The following is a 26,163-nucleotide window of genomic DNA, read 5'->3' on the forward strand; positions in this document are numbered from 1 at the left end:
GTTTACCATAATTATTCATTTTAGAATCTGTGACTGGATTGTTATTCATTCGTGATAATTATTTTGAATTTTGAAATTCCTATCGTTTAAATAACTTTCTGCATTAGTTCCACAAACATGCTCAGTGAAATTTTGAATAACCTTATTTTGACATGTTCCAAAAATAGCTTTAAAATTTGATTTTGATTTTCTAAACCGTAAAGAATTTGTTTTTTTGTAGGTTTGCAGGAACCTGTTAATACTAGTTGTGACGTAGCACACTATAAAGGACGTAAACTTTAGTTCTCCTTGATTAATAAAATAGATATTTTACAGTGTAATTATTTCTGTGTATGGTTTTTATTTTATTGTATTTTAGTTAAAGTTAACTTTTGCTCGCTTATGAATATTGTTGCGCGCGCAGGAAGAAGCCCAGCGTTGCAACATCGCCCTCTTCCGGGATGGAGTCGCATTCATTGAGGTAGGGACTATTTTGTAATAAATGTTTTTATTTTCCCTTAAAACGATATGCGTTTTGAGTTCTTGCTACTATTGTGCTCCAAAATGAGTTATTTGTATATTTAATTTAATCCACGCGTTTCATTGTGCTAAAAAAAATAGCCGGCTAATGCTACTAGCTAACATTCATACTTGTTTTTAACATGAAGCTTGACAAGTTTAAGGTTAAATATACTTTTTCAGTAACAAGAACGTATTTTACAACGACATTTTGTCATTGCTGCAGATACACATGAAAGTTATTTTTAACAAGCAAGAGCGGTTACTCAGTTTACACTACACTTTAGTCGTTTTTGTCTACACTAAACTGAACAGAACACACCAAACAAAAAACCCGTGTAAACAATACAATTTATTAAGTATATTTTTTAAACATTTTTGAATCATGATGTCACACATTTCCCAGCATCTTTATAGAATACAGTGAGCTCTAAATGCAGCAACATTTACAGGCTACTATTTACAACTTTCTCCATAGGGAAAAGACACAAACGTTTATTGTTGCTTATTCAAGTATCCACGTCCCTGTGAGCTTCTAGACTTATTGTTGGAGTCTGTAGTGGATTTGTTCAAGGTCTTTTGCATATTTGGGGAACTTGACTTTGAAGGAGACAGACCTCTGATAAAAACGGCACCTTGTGTATGCATGTATTGTATGATAACAAAACAAAACACAGGCCTGGTGAGGCGTGACTGTCCATATCTGATCACCACCCTGGTCCCAAGTAAAGAAAAATACATCGGAAATGAATCCTTTTCCCCCCAATGAACAAGCAGCCAATAAAATCATTACATATTTATCTACACAATACCTTTTTTTTTATTCATTTGTTTTTTAAAGCGCTGAACTTGATGAGGCATGCTACTTTATAAATTCATAGACAAGTACATTCAGATGATTTTTCAGTGGAGCGTCAGCCCACATTAACAAAAAATTCATGTTCACAGTGATTTTGTTTTTGTTTTTTTTGGAGGGGGTTGTGATTACGTAAAGTTTTGCCGCCTCGACCTGGAGACGGCGTTTACATTCTTCTGTTACTATGACGATTGATCAGGTTTTTGTAGATCCAACATGAAACAAATGCATCCGGTTCTTAGAAAATTCACCTCAATAGTAATGTTCATAAAATCTGATTGTCCTGTATTTTTTTCATAAGTGCAACTCATGATCGTGTAAAAAAAAACAAAAAAAAACCGAGACTAGAAGCACCCAGCAGGGGGCGCTGCTGCCAAATACACGTTTCTGCCGACTGCAGCTCCGTTCCTGAATCGTCTAATCCACGTTTTCCCTGCAGCATGTCTCAGCAGAGGAGGTGGAACTTCTCTGAACTCACATTGTCAATGTGCTGCTTATGGCGGGTAGAACGACACCCCTCCCCCACTCACCACCCCACAGTACTGACTCTACTTTGATTTCCAGGCGTCTAGTGAGACAGTTCAGGAGTCGCTCGATCCGTCGACTTGACTTTCTCCACACTTCTAAAATCTGGGTCTGCCGTGGGGTAACAAGTAACTTGAGGAGTCTCGGGGTCCACGGTCCTCCAGGGACACTCAGGCCAGCTTCAGCGTACTGATGGGGAAGGAGGGCATGGTGACCATGGTGACGGGGTTCAGCACCGCCTGCCCGACCAGCTGAGGGTGGTGGGTCATCATCTGTTTGCCGACGATGGTGGCGGTGGTCGGGCTCGGACCGGTCCCGTTCACCTGGGCGTGGTTGAGAGTGTGCGTGATGTGGCTTAGCACGGTGGGCTGGGTGACGGCCACGGACTGGGGGTAGAGGGCGGGCAGGTGCTGGGCCAGCTGGGCCACGGAGTGGACGGTGATGTGACCGATGGGCTGGTGGGTCGACGTCAGCTGAACCGTGCTGGTGGTGGTGGTGGATGGCGCCAGGTGGGCAATGTGCTTGGGCGCCTGGATGACGTGGTTGACGGCTTGGATGACCGAGGGGTGGGAGACGGGCGCGTGGGCGATGACGGTCGGGTGTAGCGTGGGCATCTTGGCCACCTGAGCGTGGGGCGTCTGAAGGGCGGGGGCGATGGAGGTAGTGAAGGGGACGAGGCCGACGGGTTTGGAGGCCGGCTGAGGTGGAGCCACGGGTTGTGTGTGGTACTGCTGAGTCGCTCTGTGCTGGATGGTGACGAAGGAGGTAGTTGCTGCTGTAGTAGTGAGAGGAGCACACTGAGGGGGCGTCTGAGTGGGGGGGGGAGCCTTGTGGAGTTCAGGTCTGATGGTTTGTGGCGAGTGGGGTAAGGCTTCTCTGGGCGACATCTCCTCCTCCATATCATCGTCCATGATGTCCTCACCTTCTGCACCAGCAGGACAAAAAAAACAAATGAGAAATCAGAAACCATCAGAACTTGATCTGGTCGAATACATCTGAACTGATTCTTGACTCATTCTTTGGTATCAGGAAATCATGCCTGAGAAATATGTGTTTTAGTTGTGCGGCATTTGTTGGGTTCAACACAGATCCTGTGCCTTTATTTTGTCCTCAATTTTAAGAGTATCAATCACACTTATCTGGATGAATGAAAATAGGTCATCAGATTCAGGAGGATCTCATGAGGACACTTGCATGACTGCACTATTCCGGGCGGAAAACATATTTATGCAAGTTTTTTCCTGTCCATTTCACTAAAATACACTTAAATCTGCCTTTTTTGTTGTGATGTTGATGAGATATTTTATACATTTAAAATGGAAGATGAAAAAATGTTTTATTATTTGTCTGAAAGTCACTATAATTCAAAAGTTGCAGATTAGATTAAGAATAGTAGTTCGGCGAACAACCGAAAATATAGTGGATTCTTGGTCATTGAATTATCCGCTACTACAAACCTAAATGCACTCTAGCGACCATCCTGCTTCGCCTGTTCTTTAAAAATATAACTTCATCCAGTTCCTCTCAAGTATACGTTTTATTCATTAGATTTTTCACTGAGAAATACTTTGTCTGGCCCTGTGATGAAGCCAGCGTACCTGAGGCCGTGGATGTGGATGCCTGGTCCTCCTCCGGCTGGACCGTCTGTCTCAGGACTCTGTCGATCTCGATCACGTCCATCCACTGGCTCAGCTCGTTCTTCAAGCCGGCGAGGCGCTGCTGGGTGGCGATCTTCTCGCGAGCCAGTCGCTCCATGTCGTGCTCGTACTCCTTCTCCTTACGCTTCAACGTCTGGAAGAACGTTGAATTAAATAACCTTGTTTTCTGAGAGTCAAGTATATTCACATCAACCATCTTTTTATTTGAATCCATCTTGTATTATTGACATCCGATTCTCTCCATGAATATTGGTTTAATCGGAATTTCACTGGCTTGATACTAATAGTAAGTGTGTTTTAATCAACCCTCCTACATGTTTTTATCTTTATGTATAAAATGGATAAGATAAGCTAGTTACAAAAGGACTTGTTGCACTGTAAACAAGGAGAAAGCAGGAAGCGTGTGCGACAAGGCAGGACAAACACGAAGAGCTGCAGGAGGAGGAGCTTCCATGCAGAAGCTCTCTGACCCAGTTTCACCCACTTCTCGGTCAGCTGACGCACACAATCCCACAAGTTCTATTGGACTAACAAAACATAAAACTTGTCCTGAGCGGACTCGACAACCGCGAGCTTTTCGTCGGCGCTCTATTGTCACAGGACGTTGAGTGCTGACCTGCACAGCAACTCAGGATGACTCAGGGTCATAAAACCAGAAAGCAAACTTCCTGTTCACATCACCATTTCAAGAACACACGCTTCAACTAGGATATGAAACTGGTTCAAAATCATTCATGCTTTTCTGTCAGAAATTTTCTTGTCACAACCTCCCGCTCGCACAGGAATAGAAGAGAAGGGCCTTGTGTAATTTGGCACCTGTCTCTTGTCCTGATCCGGGATTAGTTGTACTGGGCTCTCGGTTCAGCTCCTTCCAATAGCAGAGATGTTGGTCAGGCATGAAAACACAAGCTCGATTTAAGTAAAACATAATGTTAAGTGTAATGTATCAGTATCAAGCCGAATAACATTTCAGTGTAAGGTTTTAGTTTCTTGATGCATTTTTTAAATGAGGAAACTGGATGAGCAAGAAGTACTGACTGTGGCCCATTTCATGCCATTCATTCCAAAATGTGTACATCCCGTAGTACGAGACACACATTTACAAATGGTTGGTTAATGATTCTACATAAAATGAATAGCCATTTATAGAACCACAGAAATTAAAGTCTCTTCCTCTTCCTCAGCAGAACAGCCTCAGAAGTGAGCTCTACAGATATCCAAAGGTGAGTTCAGGAATCGATCTAATCATTTTCCTTAACACAAGATAACACCTCAACATTAATCCAGCTATTTTTAGTAGTGATAGTGAGATTAATATTAAACATAAAACCCAAGTAAGAGCAAATATGAGATGATGACATCAGACATGTTGATCCCAGCAGATGTATTTACGTCAACATCTGAGTAGATCTGCGAGTTAACATGCTCACAATGCTTAACAACACAAGTTGCACAAGGTTCTGCGTAAAGGTCGATACAGGACCAGAGCAAATTGTGACTCTGGCGTCCTCCTGGTGTGTCAGCAGGCGTCTCTGAACATGACTCACTGCTCGAGTGATCTGGAAACACTGAGACGCTTTACCGTCTTCATATTTTACAGCAAAGATCATGTTTCTAGTGTACATGTGAGAAAAAAAATAGAACATTTCAAAGGTAGTTTCTAACACGGCAGAAGCGTCACCAGTTAAACCTGATCAGCAGGTCTGTGACAGATGGAGCCCACATGGCTACGTTAACCATGTGATGGTGTAGGACATCACTTCTTTTGTCCCCGACCACACCGACCTCTCCCGTGTTTGTGAGTGAAAATCTAGATGGAGGCGGAGAGATCTGTTATGCGAGGTGAGGGGAAGGTAAACACGGCTGCAGCACACTCCAACAATGAGAGTGCCAAGCACATGGCCCCACAGAGAACAGGGCGGGGGGGGGGGGGGGGGGGGGGGGGGGGGAGCGAGCGAGCGAGACATGCTGTACTCACTGACTCACTTATGCAGCAGTCTGCACAAGGTTGGCGTTCTTAAAGGGCCAGCAGCACAGATGGCCACGTTGCAAACACGCTGCTCAGCCCCGGTCTTATGACCGAGCGCGCTCAACATAAACCCTCCCCTTCTGCCTCATGTGGTCGAGATCACAATTCAGGCTTTGTCTCAGACGTTAAAAAAAACGACAACTTCCTTCTGAAAATGTTCCCCCAGCAAGTGGTGCTTTTCACCTCCCACACTGGGAGACTATAGATGGTCCAGGGAGGACCCCCCGTCCTTCCATGTTCAAGTCTCCTTCCAAGTCTGTTCCTACCAATTTTTACATAATGTATTTTTCCTGCATATGTTGTAATCATCCTTTTTTAGTCGGTGATCTTTATTCAGATATATATATATATATATATATATATATATATATATATATATATATATATATATATCAAGAAAACAGCTGTTGTGTGGCGTGTTGTGCATCTGAACTAGAGGGGTGTGAAACTAATTCTCAAGAGTGATATGTAATTGAATCTGAGCTGTACCAAGACAGACGGGGGTGTTCGTGTTAAGTTACGGTACTAATTACACGCGCCTGGCATGTGATCTGCACACACATGTCTGCCACTAGAGGGCGTTACGTTATCTGGGCCACATGAAGGAGCAGGAAGCTCCGTCAGCTTTGCGGGAAAATGTAGTGGCGTGTTTTTTTTATTTTTTTTACGGCTGTGTGTTCCTTCCCTGCTGCAGCTGCTGCCAGCTTAGACCGCTAGTGCGGCGATCCTGCCTGTCGGGCGGGCGGGGGGCTGGCACGCGGGGTGACGTCACGAGGCTCAGGCTAGCCATGTGCTTGCTGCTCATGTGGCCTTAAAAGCTCAGACAGGAAGGGAGGGAGTGAGAGGAGGAGGAGGGGCGTCGGGTTTCGGCTTCAAGCTCCACTGGAAAACATTTTATTGATACATTAGACAGCGAGACCTGACGACCATTTTTTTTTTTTTTAAAACAGCCAGAAATGGTATTTTCTGACAAATAGAATAGTCTCGCCATGAAGGAGATGCCACTCAGAAGACTAGGTTTGTTAAAAGATGCTGAGTCATCCGCCACAACGAGGAATTGAAAACAAAGTGACAAGAAAAAGAGCAGTATTTATTTAAACGTCTCTCGTGTGTGTTGTCGAGGGGGTGCAGAGGAGGACACTGGCACAGCAGTCGTGCCGAGATGAGAGTCTGGACTCGTTTTTTTTCCTCTTGGCAACCACTTGAGATTCCATTCTCGACAGAAACCACTGTTCTGCGCCTCACGTTCACATCATTTCCACATACGTTGACGTCCATATTTAGAAAGTACTTTTGATTTAGCCATTTATAAGTGTGTATAGTTAGGTCCAGAGAGAGAGAGGAGGGGGGGGTGGTCACTGTGGCAGCACAACACAACACCATGTTGCCTAATCACACCGAGGGGAGGGTGAAGTGTGTGTCTGCAAGCACAGTGTCCTACTTTCTTCTAGTGCTCTTGAGCAGACTACAGCTCTCGGAGCACAAACCAACAGTCAAGTGACTCAGGGAGATATATACGCGCCATTAAAAACCAATCAATCTTCTGACCCGAGTCGTTTGTTAGAATACAAGATATGAAGATCAGGAGGGACAGCAACTAGTTTAACTAGGCCAGCGGTGGATGTGGGCAGCAGTTGTTTACACTCAGCGCTACCTTGACGGTGTTATAGACGAGAGGAACGATCTCGTTCATGACAGACGTGAATGACAACCCGAATCCTCAGAAGTGATTCACAGACGACATAACTTCTTTATGCCCTGTGACTTCTTGCAGGATTATAGAAGGATAAGATAGTCAGAATGAATGAGTAAAAAAAGTATTATTGACAAATTTAAAAAATGAAATCCTCATGTAATTAGGGCAAAGTGGAATGAAATGAAAGTGATGAAAATAAGCTAAATATATGTATATATATATATAAAATATTTCTGACCAAGAGATGAGTGTCTTCTTAAATTAAGTTGAATGGAATAGAAGTTATTAAAAAATATTTAAAAAAGAAATGATTCTTATATTTTTCTAAATAAATGAAATTCACCTTTTAGTTTCACTCCAACTGCACAAGGGCCATGTAAATGAAGAGCCACATATTGTGTAGATTCCCCTATTACCCTCTAAACATTAAGTTTACACAAAACACTTTGTTTAGCCAATAGATCGTCTCGTCTACGCTCTCCGTCTCCTTTTAGACTCGTTTTTCCCAAATCAATAGCAAACTTGTTTCTCATCACACATTGATTACATATATTTGTGTTTGTACATGATTTTCTCTCTTCCCTGGCATAATGATTTGCTTTAAACACTATTTGCACATGTTTCAATTAAAAAATATGACAGGAGAATAGACCCGCGTGTCCTAGAACATTGCACACATTCATCATGTGTAAACAGTTATATGACGGCTTCGACCCCAATAAAGTGTGCAGCATGTGACTCTCATACTGCTCTCACGGCCAGACGAGCATAACAAGGGAAGTGGGAAATCGAGAAAAAATTGACGTGGAGAAATTGTGAAATCTTCACACCAACATCTCAAAAGTAGGTCTCCCATTATCAAAACTGCCTTGTATAACCTTCCATCTTTTTCTCTGAAGTGCAAGTCTTTTACTAATCAGATCCAACATTTTTGAAAACAGGTCAAGAAGTGGGAACTTCTCAGAAACTTTCAAACATGAAAAACAGTATTCTGTTGGTGAGACCAAGGGTTGCAACTTCACCATGCCAAGACCCTATGTCCAGGGACCTTCTTTGCGAAACACATAATTGCTTCAAAATATTAAAAGAAACATCAACTTTTAGAATGTATTTTCTTACTTTATTTCACTTTTACATATGCATTTGTGTCCGTTTTTCTCTAAGGCCGTGAAGCCATACTTGATTCCATTCTTCCCCCACTTCCTATATTTTGGCCCCCATAGAGCTGTATAGTGGGGCCACATTGAAAACCACTGATCTAGTACATGCTTCTTCCATGTACTAGATCCAGAAAAAATATTTTTCTTCCAACCAAAGATAGTACATATTTCAACCAATCACAAGTCTTACTAACTGGTTACTGAAGCTAGATAAGGAGCCAAGGCTTCCAGTTATCAAGCTCTTATGCCGTGGAACCATATAATCTGGAGGGCAGACACATTAGGCTAATAGTTAGGATTGACTCAGGTTCTGCCTAGACCAGCTATAGGTCTGGATTAGAAATCGAATCAGAGTCTGGAGACACCTGATTACCCAGTACTTGTACTACGATCTTGTTCCGTTTCTGCTCAATGGTCTCAGACATGTTCAACTTTCTTTAGCTTCTCTTACCTGGATGTATCTCAGAGCGCTTCTCAACACACTTAGGTTGGAGGTCTTCTTCTCGTCGATGTTCGGGATGTTCTTCTTCAGAGTCTCGAAACATTCCTTCAAGTGTGCTCTTCTGTGAAAACATGACAAACCTCTGTCACCAACAGACACTCGAGTCCGGTGATAATTGTCTCTATAGCTGCAGATTTTTGGTTAAATAATTTTCTAGAGACGGCTCTATGATTGACAGGTGAAACCCACCTATGTTGTTCAAGCTTGTTATGACCTTCTCTTGTACCTGCCCTGTAGAAGAAGACAAGAATATGTAACATCCCAGTTCAAGTCAGGACAGAGTCTCACTATTGCCGCCATCTCCACACGTGGATCAGAAACTAAAGTAAGCAATTAGTGTTTTCTGACTAGAGAGAAGCTCAGAGGACACAAGTCTTACCCTCCTGGTCGCTTCTTCGGGTAGAGGTGTCGCCCGGCGTCGGGTGGACTTCCTTGGCCGGTCAGGCCGTTCTGAAGTGGAGGCTGAGGGAGGGGCAGGAGCTGCTGCTGCTGAGGGGGTGCGATGATGGAGCCTTGGTACTGCTGGAACAAATGCTGGGGCGTCTGCAGACTGTTGTTCTGGGGGTTGATGGCATGATGGGTCAGCTGTTTGTGGTTGACTGTCACAGCAGCCGTCAGGTGGTCCGGGATGGGCTGTGGAGAGCGTGCAGGAGCAGCTGTGTTTTGCTCCTGAGGAGAATGGATCTCCCTCTGCGGGGAGGCCAGAGGAGGAGCAGCCGGAGGGGAGAGCATCGCGACCGGCAGGGCGGTGGGCAAGCCACAGGACTTCTGGGTGACAACTGGAATGGGGATGACAGTGATGGGCATGGAATGGGGCGGCAGAGGGGGCGGGGCGGGCGCCGGGTCACTCCGGAGGTCTTCTGACTTGGAAACATAATTGATGTGGAGTTTTAGGTTGTTGTTCTGATCCAAGTGACTTTGTTGCTTCACGTGTATCTTCTCCTTCAGCTCATCTTCTGCAGGAGACACAAGAACAATCCATGAGTGAGAGCGAATTCAGGACTTCTGCTGTTCGGAACTAGAGTAAAGTCTGAGTCTGGTAACCGTTTAATCAGTTGATCTTCAACTTTATTCATGTTGAGTTGTTGTTTTTTAAACTTTAATTGTTGGGAGATGCATTATGGGTCTTGTAGTGTAGTATTGGCAAAACTAAGAAGAACCAAAATATGCCCAAAGACCAGCTTTAAGAATGAGAGGATACAGTTGACTCCTGTAGTTTTAGTCATTGCTGGGATCTGGGAGGACGTTAGGACGGCTGACATCGAGCAGCCAGAAGTTTAGTAGCCACATGGTGTGAATATTTGCATATCAATTTTTAAATGTCAATAATTGTAAAATTGAAATAGTTACTATAAACAAAATGAAACATGATTAGAAAGGAAAAATGTAATTTAATTAAGAAAATCTATACAGTGCTGTAGAATAAAAAACTATATACAGTTTATATGTTTTCTTGCACTATTGTCTTGTTGAGTGTTTATTGTAAAAACAACATGATTCCAAACTGATGCAAAATAAGATTATTTTTTGTCTTATGTTTCAAATATACATGGTAACTTACTAGTTGCACAAAAAGAAATCAACAAACCCTATGGAATCGAAAAAACAACCATCAAATGTGAGAAAAACACTACAGGCTGCATATATCATTTTAAACTCAACAGTAACAAAAAAAAAAAAAGTATAATTCTTTCCATCCTAGATCTGAGGGCAGATCACACGACCCTCCCAGGTTTAACTAACATGGAAACTGAAAGGACCTGGAGAGCAGAAGGAAGATTGTTTTAAGGCGAACCAACATTGAATTGGAACAAAGGAGTTTTCTCCAACATTATATAACGGCAGCACGTACGCAACACTGGCCTACTTTCCTCCACACAGTGACCTGCTCTACAGCAGCACAACTTCTCCCCCAATGCGGTGAGGGGGGAGGAGTCTGGGGGAGGAGGCGGCAGAGGACTCACTCTGGACTTTTCCACAGAACACTCTCCCTAGTTTACAGGAAACGACAGTACGTTATTAACTTAATGGCTTTTCATGAAGCCACCTGTTGACAGATTTAGACTTTTTCATTTACGAACTAGTCAGACCTTTTGAGAATTAATAAACCGGTTTGAAAACTGAATGTATGATGTTAATAGTGTGAATCTTGAGCAAAAATGGATGTAGTTCAGTGACACAAACGACTAGTTTAAGTTTTTTAACTGAATGCGTCTCTAATGAGATTTATATTGTTTTCTACAAAAATGTCGATGACTACACCCAAGACTGAATAAAAAATATATATGTATGTCCTTTAAACATCCAGTTGACGATATATCGGCTTTAAAGAGTCGATATAAAAAATCCAATGAAATAAAATCGAAATAGCCTTAAATGTCGCAATAACGCAACGGAGCAGAAAGCAATGACGTGTGTGTGTCAGATGGAACTCGTGGGGTGAGAGGAGGGAGGGATGGGGGGGGGGGTGTGTGACTCATCTCGCACATAAACAATCTTTGTAAAGCGTTGCCCGGCACGCACGTGGTTATAGAGGCGTGGCCACGCCCTGGATCTGCATACGTCATCGGCAGACACTCGAAGCGCTCCCGAGCGTCTGAGGCGCCACAAGAGTTTCCACAGCGAGTGACCCCCAAACAAAAAAAAAAAACCTCGAGTGAACCCGGAGTGAAAAATAAAATGTCCACTTGAAGAAATATAAGCCGCGCACGCGCTCGTGAGAGCGCCGGGAACACGGTGTACACGCCGCCCCTCGGCGGGCGGCCAGTGCAGAGCTGGTGTTCCCGGCGCCACCGCCCTACTGTTGTGGTCCAGTGGTCGAGGATCGATCGAGCAGACCAACTTAAAACAAAGACCCGAGTCACCCCCCCGGGCAGATCTACACCCGGATCAGCGGGGCTCGCCTCAGATCAAAAGCCCCTAAAAATAAGTTAGAAAGTTAATCCTGTAATTTCCATCTCTTTTTAAACACCTGCACGCGATGTGTAAACTGAGATGGACCCACGTGACGGGGATACGTTTGCAAGAGCAACTCTTCTTCTCGCGTCACTGGATCCAGCTCTGGGTCTTCACACAAGAACACGTCTGTGTACGGATTTAAAAAAACAAAAAAACTGCAGCTTACCACGTGCTTTTTGTTGTTGCTGTGCCTGCAGTTCCAGAAACTTGGCAGCTTCTAGCAGCGTCTCGATGCTCATGTTCATCCGCGGCGGTGGAGCAGCAGTTCGGAGGGAGCAGCGAGCGACAATGAGAGACTGGAGCAGCGGAACAGGAACACCCCCCCTCGCTCGAGCACCAGCGTACGCGACTTACAAACAAGATGGCGCTCGAAGTAGTACAGACAAATAAGGTTTGTGAATCACTCAGCCGAGTGTCCGCCCACTCACACGCGCTCACCCCCCCACACACCCTCACCCTTTCTGGCGAGGGACAGAAACACGGACTGGATCAAGACCCGGAGCTGGATCACACGCTGACGTGAGGGTTTTTTAAGAAAGAACATTTTCACTGCTTAGACAGGTGGAGACAAAGTTGTTGTCTTGAGTGTCTCCTAACATAAGATCAGGTGTATTTTCCACGCACTCAAATATTTGAACAAGATACTCTTCAAATAAAACTCATTCAAAAGTGCGGTCACTTGCAAAAGCACACCATGAAGGTAGAGATGATGAAGGAAGCAAGTAAATGTTAACGTAAAAGAAACGTGATTAAAAAAATGTAAAAATAAAACATTTATTAAAATGTCTAGAGACATTTGACATCAATACTGGTACATTACATCGTAGGCGTGTCCCAGATGAAGGGGGGCCACATAAGAAAACTTTACTCTTAATTCAGGGTTCTCTCCATGCGGGCACATGAGAGGGAGACGTCAGTGGTTCGAAGGATTCTTCGACAGAACCGTTTCGTTTAAGCCATGTTGATACAAAAGTTAAAAATGTTCAAGGCTTCCCGACAGACCTGAGGAGAGAGTTCTTCAAGTACGTGCACAGCTGGTTCATCAGGTCTTTGTTGGAACCCTCGAGCCAGTGCATCTCGATCATCACGTCACTCTCCTCCATCATCACGTTCAGCAGGTTCTTGAACAGGAAGTGTTCCAGCGCGTCTGGACTCTGAGGAGGATTTGACGGGGGCTCCTCTGAGGTCATGGTGGAAGAGTCGACGTCTTCGTCCCGACCTGCAGACTCTCCCAAAACTTCTTTATCCCTCGTCACGTCTACATTTTGTCCTTCGGATCCATCGGCCGGAAGCTGGTCTGGAACTTCCGTCTGGGAGGTGTTGCCGTCGGCGTCGCTTCCGTCTGTTTTGATTGGCTGCGCTGAAGCGGTCGTGGTCGCGCCAGCGTGAGGCGCTCTGGGCAGCTCTCGCAGCTGCCGCTTGTGATCCCGTCTCTTCTGTCGGCCGTGGATCCAGGTGTTCTCCACGGCTGTCAGGAAGAGGCTCTGCTCCTGCTTCCTACAAGGTACGCGTTTGAACAGCACCTTGAAGGACGCAAGGAGATGATCAGCCATAACATTATGACCCCCAGTCCAACACAGTTGTCTTACGAAGCATTGTAGGAGGAACACAAACACGTTTTTAAAAGACATACTCGCAGGTCAGTGAGGGTTTTCTCCAGCAGAGCAGCAACAGCGTCTACAGGGTTCTTGGACGTGCAGCCGAGTCCACGGGCTTTAGTCTGCAGCTCCTTCAGACAGGCCTCAGGGAGGCTGAACGACAGCGGCTTCTTCGCTCGCTCCAGCTTCCTCTTCTTGTTTGGTGGTGACTGGGATAAGAAAAACAAAAACAAAAAACAGTTAGAATAACTTGGTGCCTTGACACGATCTTATCATGTAATACAACTGGTGTCACCCAGAAACACGAGGCAACCAAATCATAAGCAATGTCGAGAAGAATCCAGTAGAGGGCAGCAAAGGAAGACTCTGAGGTCTGTGGGTCAGAATCTACTAATGGTTCCACGCACACGGTTCAGGACCAGAGGAGAGAAATCCTTCCAGGCTGTTGCTCCTAAGCTTTGGAAGGATCTTCTTCTCTCTTTGCGCTTGATGGAGTCTACTGACTCCTTTAAGAAACATCTTAAGACGTTTTTATTTGTTCAGGCTTTTCCTTGATTTTCTGGAACTCCTGTTGTGTTATCAGTTTTATCCTGGTCTGGAAAAGCGCTATACAAATAAAAATTACTTACTTACTATTCAGTCAATTTCAAACTATTCTAATTTGCTGCCTAAAGATTTAGCGTAAATGCTGAATAAACATGGTCTTGTATTCAACTTATTTTTCTGCTTGAGACCAACAAGTTTAATGAGACGTTTAGGACTAAAACTATACCATAAAATGTGCACTAAACACTGCAGGCATCAATGCTGTGTTAAAGACGCCAGGTGGCGCTCAAACCTCACTATCAGTTGACGTGACCTTTCATTTGAATGACACTCTGCAGAGATGGAGGTCAGAACTCAATGTCAGGACAACAGATGCACTGCAGCAGTTGATCTGTGATCATCCGCTGCAGCAGGCGCTCGTGAGCAGGTTGTGGAAGATTTAGGAGGGGAGGGGGTGAGGGGTACAGCGAGGGTCTACAACAGCACCAGCGGAGTGTGACGGCGCAGACGGCATGGCCGACTGACCTACAAATTGCAGTGCCGAGTGTGACCTTCACACTTCCTCTCCTGCTGTAAGCCCTGATCAAAAAAATAAACACTGCTGCTGCTTCTAATGACGCTCGACATTAGACCGAAACACTTCCTACTGGAAAACTCCCTCGTCCACCTGGACAGAAATCAATACAATCTATCAAGTCCATCCTGGACTCTCATTTACACACAAGTACCAACACACACACACACACACACACACCTGTGTGTCCCTCAGGGCTGCATCCAAAATTATACTGAATCTAAAATCTTAACATTTAATAACTGATGAAGTAAATGATTTCCATTTCTGTCATGTCATGTTGAATTGCTGGGATCTATTTTTCCTTAATCAACTATAGTCTTACTTCAACTGTATAGTGTCTTGAGATAACTTTGTTATGATAAGACACTTTAAATAAAATTGAATTGAATTGCTAAGAACCTGTTTTGTGCTCTTTGTGACGACAAAACAACACAATAAATCACTGCATTTATCAGACTTTTATGCGTGTGTCCACAGATCTGAGGAGTGGAAGATTCCACAACACATCAACTGTACGAGACCACGGGAGGCTGCCGGGGTATGTGAGGGTGAAGTAGGTCAATGGTGCATGCGTGTCACATATGTTGAAGTGCACATGAAACATTAATGAGCCGCACACATACATTCATAGCATATATATTATATAAGCTACACACACATGAAGGCATGATTATGAAGTGAACCATACTTTTGACATGTTACCCCATGCACACACACACACACACAACTCCAGACATATGAACACACAAACACAAAACTCCAGACACGTGAACACACACACACACACACAGTCTGCTTAGCAGCTTTTGAAATGACTGCGGGTGAAAGCTGCGGAGGGTTGCAGGAGGAAATGTAGGCCAATCATTCTGCTCAACCGCTTTTCTGCTGAAAAGACCAAAACAGCCTCATCCACTTGTGCGTCTCTCACACACACACACACACAAACACACACGCAGCATCACAGTAACACTCTAGTGATTACTTCCATCAATGGTCAGAAAGTCTTCCTTTCAGGAGAGATGCACAAGCTGCAGAAATCATTTCTGCCTTGATCAGTAGACGGCAGCGGACAGAGGGTGTGGTCTGGTTAAGTGTCTGCAGACGAAGGGATCTAAATCAACAACAACTACTGCGCTCACCGGAACGATGACGTCGTCGTAGAAACTCCAGGCCAGCGCCCATCGCATGGTCCGCCCCTGACAGAACTCTGTGTGAGTCACTTTGGGCACCTGAGGTCAGAAGTAAAAGCAGCTCCGTCACACGTGGAAATCTCCATTTTTTTTAGATGCTTTAGTAGATAGAAAATGATACATTTCATAAAGAGTCACCATTTTACGTTACAGTTTAAAAGGTCTAGTAACAAATAGTTTCTACATAAAAACATTCAATGTACTTTGATTTGGCAAGCAACATAAAATTACTTTGACACATGTAAGTAAGTAAGTAAGTCATTTTCATTTGTACAGCACTTTTCCAGACCAGGGTCACAAAGCGCTTCAACAATCAAAACAATATTCAATAAAGTATATACTTTAAAGGTCAAGATAAAACTGATAACACAACAGGAGTTCCAGAAAATCAAGGAAGGAAAAGCCTGAACAAATAAAAACGTCTGAAGATGTTCCTTAAAGGAGCTCTAGATGATAGGTGAGTGTGTTTAGCAGCTTCATTCAAAACTAGATTTAAGTCCTGCCGTCACCCTCACATTTAGCTGATAAAAATAACAAAAACAATTAAAAAAAAATTAAAAAAAATGTTCACTACTGGCTTCACCACAACCCCAAAATACGTCAAAAACCCTTCTCCTGGAGGTCTTACCATAGTGGATCAACCCGTATTCTCAAGCTGCACAAGTTGCATTGTTGCATTCAACTTCTACTCTTCTGGATACTTTTTTCCACCGTCAAAATTTGTCATCATCGAGGAGGAGCACAAAGCTTCGACATCAAACATGTGAAGAGCTCTAAAGACACGCTTGGAGTGATGGTCACGGCGACACATTGAGAATCAAGAAGCTAGAGGACGAGTGATAATAATGTCACAGTCACTTGGACGTGGTTTGCTTGTTTTACAACACAAGTGAAGTTTGTCCAGCCGTGACACTAAAGCTGATGACGAGCAGCTCCAGAACTCCAGAGACCGCTTCAGAGACGAGTGTCGAGGGAGGACCAGTCATCATATTTCTTTAATGGCTTGCATGTGAGGGCAGAGGCAGGTGATGCACTAGAGACCTGCAGCAGACAAGTCGGCCATTTCTGAAGCCAAGGATGCTGATGACTTATAGCTGCGTGTGATCCTATGGTACCTCCATGTGTGACACTGAGCGGCTCAACGAACAAGTGTCTTCAAATCATCTACTTACTCCTTGTTTTCTCAGCTCCTCTTTTAAGGGCGTCAAGCTACACTTCTTCCCCAGCATGCAGCTGTACCACCTGCAGGAGAAAGAGTCGAATGAATAGATTAAATCGTCGTATGGAAATAACTGCAGGAGTCGGAGAAAGACATGTTGAAATCCTCGGGGGAAACTCGGGTCGGAAAGAGGGCTCCTCTTGACACACTGAAATATTAAACAGCTCTAATAACCACAGATGTTACCAGTGAACCCCCATTAAAAAAACCTTTGACACGAGTTCCAAGTGTGCAGCTGCTCTAAGATGAGGAGCATGGATCAGAAAGATTCTCAAGTGCAGACTTGTGATTAAAAATCTGTCATCAATGATGACGAGTCAATGGCTCCTCAAACGGAGCTGATTAACAAAGAGGTGTTTTGAGGTGTGAGCCAAGAAGCTTTAAAACAAGAGGGAAGTTTGTGAGACTGTGCGCCCCGAAAGGGGTTTCCATGGAGACCTGCTGACAAATGACTGTGGTCGTTTTGCTCAAGTAGCAAAGCGAGGCCGACAGCCATCTTGACTCTAGCTCTGAGTGAACGTCAAACACAACATCAAGAGTCCAGGCAGGTGTGTCGTGGAACACTTTCAGTGGTTTGTCTGATGGGATCGCAAGAGTGGAAAGTGACATTAGCTGGAGACGTCCCAAGTGGCCTCAGACGGATGCTCTCAGTGGGAGTTTCTGTGTAGACGTGAGGCCCGAAGTTGCTGCTTCACCTGCAACATATTCCACTACATTAACCCGGAGCTGGTACCTTAATCGCTTCTTCAGCTGCAGACTGTCATGAATGATCCTCTTGACGAACTCCAGCTCGCCGCCCTCCGCCATGATCTCCGTCACCCCTCCTGTGTTCACGGAGCTGGGAGGAGGTCGCCGAGAGTTCCTGGAATTTACCCCCTGCAGTGAGCAACAAGACAGACAGAGATTAAGCCAGAATCCTATTAGAAGCCTGTTACGGTCGTGTCAAGATTCAAAACAAACAAGTGAATCAGCGCAACAATTCCGTGGACTACTCTGAACCATGACGACAACAGTGGCCTTGGTCACTGAAAAACATCTTTTCCTCGCCGTTTTATTTTTTGTTCTTCACCGTTTGTAATGGTCGTTAGCTTGCAGTATTTTTCAGGTGAAATTAATATCCTTAATGTTAAAATGTTGCTAAGCTACAAAGCTGCACTGCAAGGCTTCATGATAGTACTCTGTGAAGTTCTGAACTCAGGAGCCTATAGTATGGAGTGATACCTTGATACTGTAAAGCACTTATAATGCGCCTCATAATCCGAAATATCCAGTAGATCATAAGCACTTGACCGTCTGAATCAGGGAGTCATAAAGTGTCTGACACAGAAGTACGACTGTCTTCAAGAGGACGACGCCTCAGAAGAGCAACAAGAAAAACGTGCCTTGGCTTCCAGCTGGTTGGCAAAGAAGGGCGGATTACACATGCAGAAGTCGTAAACAATCTCCGTCTCCTCCTTCAACGCGTCCATGAGTAACGTCTTCTGAGGGACTTTGACCACTGTGCAACAAAAAAAACAAATTGAAATGAATGATACATCGACGCCAGGATCAGTCGTACCTTTAATAAGGTCAGACATGTTGTTCTGCTCCACATTTCTGGTGGCGTAGTCGAAGCAGATGTCGTCGACCTCGGTGGCGAGGAAGAACCAGCCGTTCATGGTGGCTCCCAGCAGTGGATAGATGCACGACGCCCCCGTGCCTGGGGGGGAACCACAATATCCTTATCTGCTCTGAACAGCAGCGCAAGATGACGACAAGAATTTGATCTGTTGCGTTTTCTCTCTAAAAAACCCCATTAGAATCAATAAAGTTGGATGAAGAGATCACAGTCGGGCCTTGTGTGCTTAAACGAGGCGACAGCTTCAATCTGCACAAGTCATTTGAAGAGGCGGGGGGTAACAGAGGCGGCCCACATCTGACGGAGCGTTAAACTACTTGTGACAGCTGAAGGGACTTTGATCTGTACTGGGGATACTGGGGAGGACTTCAGCCTCGTGATGGGGGCACGGGTGAGAGCGGCAGGCAGCCGAGTTGTGAAGCATCAAGAGAGGAAAAAGATAAAAGTAGGTCAACTAGAATGACCCGAAAAGCAGAAACGCGAACCCATCATCATGACTTACCGATGTCAATGCCTCTGCGCGGCTGCTTCTGCCCGACGATGAGGTCCTCCACCCAGTGGATGTAGTTGAGGCGCAGTGGCACGGTGGGGATCAGACGCTCCAGAGGAATCTCGATGCTCAGACCAAAGTCCTCCTTCAGGAGAGTGCAGGTGAGCGCTCGCACCGCTTCTGGCTCTTTGAAGTTCACACTGGAGGAGAAACATGTCAATCACAACAGCGCCCGAGGAGGTCTTTAAATGATTTGAACAAAAAGATGAACAACCATCAGAGGTGCGTGATCAAAACATTCGCTAGTCAAGTTTCTACTTGTTTAATGCCATTGGAAATGAAAGAGCAACTCGACAATAAACTTTGAACATTCTTGCATTAAATAGATGTGCCTGGTTCATGGTGCCTGGTACCATCAAGAAACATGTTGTCTGGACAGACAATGTTCATTGAATTGCCTTAAAGCATAACCATCGTTCCAATGCTATTCGAGGCCTTGTTTTTAGATTAATTTACTTAAGCCTTTGATAAGCCGGCACAGAAAATAAATGGTTCCGTGGAAACCATGACACTCGAAATTAAATAATTGAACTAAAGTACTTTTCGCACATAGAAATTGTTCATGTTCTTGCTAAAAATGTTCATGTTTAAAATGGCATTGAACACAACACATTCTTCTTATTCTTTTCCTTCCGACTGCTCCCTTCAGGGGTCGTCACAGCGAATCAACCTCCTCCATCTTGCCCTGTTCTCCGTTTCCCCCTCTCTCACACCAACCAACTTCATGTCCTCTTTCACTACATCCATAAACCTTCTCTTTGGTCTTCCTCTAGGCCTCCTGCCTGGCAATTCTAACCTCAGCATCCTTCTACCAATATACTCACTATCCCTCCTCTATACATGACCAAACCATCTCATTCTGGCCTCTCTGACCTTATCTCCAAAACATCTAACATTTTCCTCTGATTGACTCATTCCTGATCCTATCCATCTTCATCACATTCATAGATAGATAAAGATACACACACGATACATTCTCTAAGCTCATACAAAGCTCAAAAGCAAAAGATTCATGCATTTTATCCAACATTATTGATTCTTTGAAACAGGAGGTCTTAAACTTAAATGGCCACTGACCAAGATAGTTCAATTCTTGTGGAGACCTGGCCACAGGCAGGCAAGTCTTTCAGCTGTTGTCTGAACTACATAGTTAAAGCAGTCTAATGATAATATTAGATACAATAATGTATTCCTTTATTCTTCCTGTGATGATCTTTATTCCTTAAAGTGATAATTAAATCCACTAATTTCTACTCACCCTTATGTGGACCAAGTGTTGGGATTATTTTCAGTAATCTGTTCCTTTTTAGAGTTATAGGATAAAATGTTTGTTCATTTTAATGTAGTGACTAGAGCTCAGTTGTCTTCGTCTTCATCTTCCTCCAAAAAAAGACACTTTAAAAACATCCAAATACCTCCATGATGCTCGTCTGTAATGTGTCTTGTATTCAAGCGATTGTGATACTTACTTGGCGTAAGTTTACAGAACAATTCCTCTTGTCTGGGCTTCAATACAAAATGGACTTCACAGACGAATACGACGGCGGTTATTGGATGTTTTTAAGTGAACCATTTTTGATGAAGACGAAGACAAGTGTCATTCACTTCATTCAAATGGACATACATTTTTGAATACATCTCTAAAAAAGGAACAAATTAAGTACTTATTACAACCAACTAAGCTACAGTTGTTATTTTAAAGCAGTCTGTGCGAGTCTTTTGTTTTCTAGTCAGACAAGAGTGAAGCCACTTACTACACTTGTTCTAATGAATCATTCCATTAACCCTGAGGTTGAGGAGCGAACGCGCACATTTGCACAATGAGCAGCTCATCAATCCACAATCCTCTGCAGACTAGAATTCACACTTCCACCAGCGTCAGACCTCCCTCTTCTGTTCCCGACTCCAACCTGTGCGCCTCCAGTTCCATCTTCAGTTTGTCAGGCGAGATGAACAAGCCTGACGGACTGAGGAGGCGTGAACGTTGCAATTAAAGCTCTAATGAGCAGCTCAGCAGTCGTTGAGTCTGGAGCCTCACACGGTCCTTTCATCCACTAATAACATAGGATTAGTTAAAAGGTTTTATTTGACATATAAGATTCATCCCGACACATTTCCTGCAGCGGACCGGGCCCGAGTGAGGTTAAAAGAAGACCAGACGATGCAGCTAAAACCCACTTCCACCGTGGCGGAGGATGAAAAATGCGAGTCTCGCATCCACCACCTGAAACCTAACACCATCACGTTGCCGAGGTAACGAAGACAGATGGTCACCCTCCAGGTGTTGGGAGACAATTTGGGCAAAGATAACCGGAGCCATTCCAACATAAATCTCTCCATATCGGGTCAAGTTCAACACCTGGTGATTTAGGCGGAGTGAGCGTAACAAAGAGTGAGCGCCGAGCCGGGGAACCATGACACACACCTGCGCTCACACACTAAAGAACGAGCTGCTCTCATCCGTCCACTACTCTCCATCCTTTCATGCGTCCTCAGAGGCGTCATTAGATAACCATCTATATTCAGGGACGACTGCTGCTGGCCAGCTCGCTATTTTTAGCCCTCAAGTACTGAGGAGAAGATGTGTGTGTGCATGTGTGTGTTTGTGCGTGTGTGCGTGCATGTGTGTGTGTGTGCCCGTACTGCAGACCAATCACTCCCATCAGCAGCAGCGGCGCCAGGTTTCCATGGCAACCACACCTTGTGAACAGACATAGGGGCACGAAATTCTAGCCACGCTGGAGCAATGGCTGATACCAGGAAGAGACGTGAGCGTTCCCGAGAACCACGTCCACGCTGCCACGTCGCCGTTCTACGTACGCGCTCGGACAGGATACCGGAGAGGACAAACGTAAAGAAGAAAAAAAAAAGGATGCAACTGCGGGAGTCGAGGGTGTGAGCGAAGATGGGACGATCACCTGGAAAACCACTTCCTGCAGCTGAACATCCTGGTCAGATGCTGAACTGAAAGTTTGGATTTAAAAACATCAGTGAGGGGAGGATGGACTCTTTAAGATCCACGACCACCAACACAAATGACTTCAGCGGCAACCTTGTGTCGACGGATTACGTCTTGACTTCCTGCTATCAGCATGTTGCACCAGGGCTCCCAAAATTACACTTTGGCAACCACTGTCTGACCTAACAATAGAACGGGAGCTTCCAGAGACCCCCCCTCCCCAACCCCCTCCTACCCCCACCCTGCCAACCACTGACAAGATTAATTTGGAAATGCAAAACTAAGCTAAACCCTAAACAGATAAAGACGTACTTGCAGAGCAAATATTCAGCAGTTGTGTCCACAGACTCCATGAAAAACATGTTTGGTGCGAGAGCAGGAACTGATTCTGTACTGAACCAAGATGCACCTGAAGATGAAGTCTTTGGTTCTGGTCAAATCAATAGATCTCACCGCATCAGACACTGTGATGTCCAGCAGATCAAAGTGAATCTTTATGAGCAGCTTGATTTACAAACTAATCCATTTTCTTAATGGAGGAGACGGAAGCGAACGACCGTGTGTGTGCGTGTGTGTGTGTGTGTGCGCACACAATAGTTTTTAATTACACCAGTCAGCAGGTTTGAAGTAAAGCCTTTGATGTCACGTCCATTAATCTGCACCTCAGATGAGGTTTTTTAGTCAGACTTCTTCTTGTATAGAGAAGTGTTACCAGGATAAATACTAAAACTAGAAAAGTACACAGAATAAAAACACGACTCAAGAATCTAGTGTAACAAATTGTAAGATGAAACTTACTAAAATGTTTTAATGCGCAACAAAAGATAAAAGGACAGGTTCAGCATTTCAACAAGATATCATTACCAGACAACAACACATACATATGAAGGAAAAAAGTACAGGTCATTACCTAATCTACACCAATTTTTAAAATACTCGACTCAACACAGCTTCATCAATCCCAGAAGTCTCCACCTTCAAGGGACTCGTTGTATAAACAAAAGTGAGGCGTGATTACAGCTGTCTGGAGGAAGAGTGAAGCCCAGTATAACATCATAATAGACTCTCATAACCTCTTGAGTTGGGTTTTCACATTATTTGCTTTTAAATTAATATAAAAGCACTTGTACGGAGCAGACCTCTGCCAAGCTGCTCATTTGAACGCAATGATTTTTACCAAATATTATTTTTGTTTTTTGTATACTTGTTCTACATCATTTCATACTGTTTAAGCATTTTAAATTACATGTTTAACAAGTAGTGGTTTAAGAAAAATAAATACACTTTTTTTTTCAAAATCTGACAATAACATATCAACATTCAACAGCCCTTTATCCATTTTTTATTAACATGCAAATGTTCACTTGATTCCAATTGTAAATACAAATATAGATTTGTCTGTTTTAATTAAGTAAGCTGATGACAGGAACATATCATACCCTTGCTCCAACAGTACAGCAATATATGTGGTCCCTGTATTGTGATACACATCATATTACCACATTCTTACAAACACACACCCAAGTAGTCAAATTCAAATAAACTTAATTCGACAATAGTTGGCAGTTGTGTTCAAGACTTATTTGCACAACATCCTTTAAACCAGAATCAGATTAAAACAAGCGCCACTGAAAGGATTTAGGGAAATTAACCAGTCAAGACAGAGCTACGAACGTCATCTTGTGCAGATGTCAGTCACTACAAGTCATTACAACAGTCACTCTTGTTTAGTCTAGTTCATGGTCAAGTCCAGCTGATGCGGCTATGCATTGGCAAGCATCTTAGCTACAACAATATCGCAACAAATAACACACACGAACATGTTATTTGCCTGCGTCAACCAAAGTTAGCCCTGAAGGCTACAAGAAATATCATCAATCGAGCTAAGAAGTTCATGGTTTCACTTAGTGAGGTCTGAGCTTTCTGGGTGGTTTCTTGGTGTTTTGAAGTATTTTCAATTGTTTAAGCTCCGTTAGTTTCTCCTAAATTACTGCATCCTGGCTCTCTGGTCCTCTGATGCCACTAAGACACACATAAGACCAGGGTAACATTGCACGGGTTGACAGTGAAAGCTAAAACCACCAAATATACCATATATTTTTCTGAATCTGAATTTCTTTATTGACAAAGCTTACCTGTTGAATGAATTGGTAGCACCAGAAGAAAAGAGAACCTGGATGCAAGAATTGTTTGAACTTTGACATAAAGCCAGGATCAGGAACTAAAGTTTCTCCATTTATTGTGTCTTCAGAACAACTGAGTAGTCCAGATTCATAATGCTACATATATATTATACTCCTCTTGGCTGACCTTCACACAAGCAAAAACACATGTTTGTGATGATACGGGTTAAGCGAATGCTGTACGCAAAAGCTCCATCACAACGACTTGAACATGAAGAAAAGACCAAACAAAAGTCTCACAGCAGGACTGGTGTTTTACAGCCGCAATGAAACTGTGATTTTTACCAGAGCCTTTGCACGACAATTAAGACAAAATATGTTTATTATTCCGGAATTTTAACAACAATACCAGCCTTGATTCTGGGATTATTTGCACATTAGCTCATGAATAGCTTTTGAACCTTTGCAGCATTAGTGGTTAAAAATGGAAGTCATCAAAAGTCAAATTTTGGGACTAATCCTCTTGAGTCGATTTATTGTGTTTCTGTGTCAAGTTCCCTCTGAGGAAGTACTGATGTATTATCTAGTTAGACAAAATCATCAAATAAGTAAGTGATTTGCACTTGTATAGCGCAATCAAACAATCAAAACAATACTCAATAAAATATATACTTTAAAGGTCAAGATAATACTGAGAACAACACAGGAGTTCCAGAAAATCAAGGAAAAGCCTGAACAAATAGAAATGTCTTAAGATGTTTCTTGAAGGAGTCAGTGGATCATCAAACACAGAGAGAAGAAGATCAAGTGTACATGAAGCATAATAAACAGACTTCTCACGATATTAAATGAGCAAAATGGGTAAAACTGAGTGTAGACGTTGTTTGTCAGTAAAAAATACATTGTTGTGTGGACAGGTGTGTGGACAGGTGTGTGGACAGGTGTGCACAGAGACACTCACACAGGTCTGCCCGTCAGGCTGGTGTGGACGTGCTGCTGGAAGTCTGGATACTTGGACGCCAGGTAAGCGAAGTCCGGGGGTTTGTCTTTGTATCTGTTCCTGGGGTGCATGGACTTGTTCAGAGCCATGTCGGTGTTCGAGCAGGAGGAAGCTGACGAGCCTGGACAGTCACGAGGATAAAAAGATACTTTTAAAACAAGACAGGAGAGCACGTGCTAAAAGATAAAGAGTCCTAACGTCGCTCAGTGCTACTTTAAAGTTAGCATTCTCTACTTTATAACATCCTCCCGTTTAAGTGTTTACAGTCTCCCTGTAGCGAGTAACTGCACCTGAACTCCTTAAGAACTACTTTACCTGATGTTCACGGAGACCCCAAGACATCCAACTTGTGTAAAAACTGCAGCAGCTCCCTCTCTGACCTCACGTTGTTCAAACGTTACTCTCGTCAGCTCACTTCCTGGACGTGCCTACGTCACGGTCCTGCGCTGATGACGTAGGCTTCTCGACATCAGCAATAACTTCCGTTAATATTTATTTAATAAAAAAGTATTTATTTCAATAATGGGCCTTAAAATTCTAGAAACACCTTATTCATTAGAATATTGGTTACATTTATTAAAAATCTATATTATAAAATCTATATATCTAGTGAATAAGGTGTTTCTAGAATTTGTATTGAAATTATATATATATATATATATATATTTATATTTTTTGCAGCGTTCTTTTATTTTAATGCCAACTTATCGTTATTAAAATGGATGTTTATAGCCATAGATTTCAGTTGAACAAATAAGTGCACTTATAGCTGGTGTGAAATGATGGAATGTATCAAATAATTAATATATATATGTTTATACCTTTGTATATTTAGGCATTTCAGACTTCACCAAATAAAACAATGCTTATGGAAGAGTAACAGCAACTTCAAAAACAATTT

The 26,163-nt window shown here is 43.5% G+C and overlaps 2 protein-coding genes across 2 annotated transcripts; both read right to left on the reverse strand.

The window, feature by feature from the left end:
• Window positions 1-834: 834 nt before the first annotated feature.
• mnta (MAX network transcriptional repressor a) lies at window positions 835-12,260 on the reverse strand. Its single transcript, XM_087795588.1, has 6 exons — window positions 12,049-12,260; window positions 9,304-9,880; window positions 9,114-9,155; window positions 8,874-8,985; window positions 3,478-3,670; window positions 835-2,804 (listed from the first exon to the last, which is right to left on the reverse strand). The coding sequence occupies exons 1-6, from the start codon at window positions 12,125-12,127 to the stop codon at window positions 2,050-2,052; spliced, it is 1,758 nt and encodes a 585-aa protein (XP_087651714.1). The 5' UTR covers window positions 12,128-12,260; the 3' UTR covers window positions 835-2,049.
• A 382-nt stretch (window positions 12,261-12,642) lies between these two features.
• Window positions 12,643-25,691, reverse strand: mettl16 (methyltransferase 16, N6-methyladenosine). Its single transcript, XM_087796156.1, has 10 exons — window positions 25,578-25,691; window positions 25,224-25,383; window positions 19,133-19,320; window positions 18,571-18,711; window positions 18,395-18,510; window positions 17,746-17,888; window positions 16,966-17,035; window positions 15,743-15,832; window positions 13,516-13,689; window positions 12,643-13,405 (listed from the first exon to the last, which is right to left on the reverse strand). Exons 2-10 carry the CDS (start codon window positions 25,349-25,351, stop codon window positions 12,866-12,868), a joined length of 1,590 nt encoding a protein of 529 aa, XP_087652282.1. The 5' UTR covers window positions 25,352-25,383; window positions 25,578-25,691; the 3' UTR covers window positions 12,643-12,865.
• Between the last annotated feature and the right edge of the window lie 472 nt (window positions 25,692-26,163).

The sequence above is a fragment of the Callionymus lyra genome, chromosome 7, assembly GCF_982586985.1.
Source record: "Callionymus lyra chromosome 7, fCalLyr1.hap1.1, whole genome shotgun sequence".
Lineage (NCBI taxonomy): Eukaryota > Metazoa > Chordata > Actinopteri > Syngnathiformes > Callionymidae > Callionymus > Callionymus lyra.

Coding starts and splice junctions, on each gene's coding strand:
- mnta (XM_087795588.1), bottom strand. CDS start 12,127: ATGAACATGAGCATCGAGACGCTGCTAGAAGCTGCCAAGTTTCTGGAA. Junction 9,881..12,048: donor GCAACAACAAAAAGCACGTG/GTAAGCTGCAGT, acceptor TGTCTCCTGCAG/AAGATGAGCTGAAGGAGAAG. Junction 9,156..9,303: donor CCGAAGAAGCGACCAGGAGG/GTAAGACTTGTG, acceptor CTTCTTCTACAG/GGCAGGTACAAGAGAAGGTC.
- mettl16 (XM_087796156.1), bottom strand. CDS start 25,351: ATGGCTCTGAACAAGTCCATGCACCCCAGGAACAGATACAAAGACAAA. Junction 18,511..18,570: donor CATGTCTGACCTTATTAAAG/GTACGACTGATC, acceptor TTTGTTGCACAG/TGGTCAAAGTCCCTCAGAAG. Junction 17,036..17,745: donor CAGCTGAAGAAGCGATTAAG/GTACCAGCTCCG, acceptor TTTCTCCTGCAG/GTGGTACAGCTGCATGCTGG.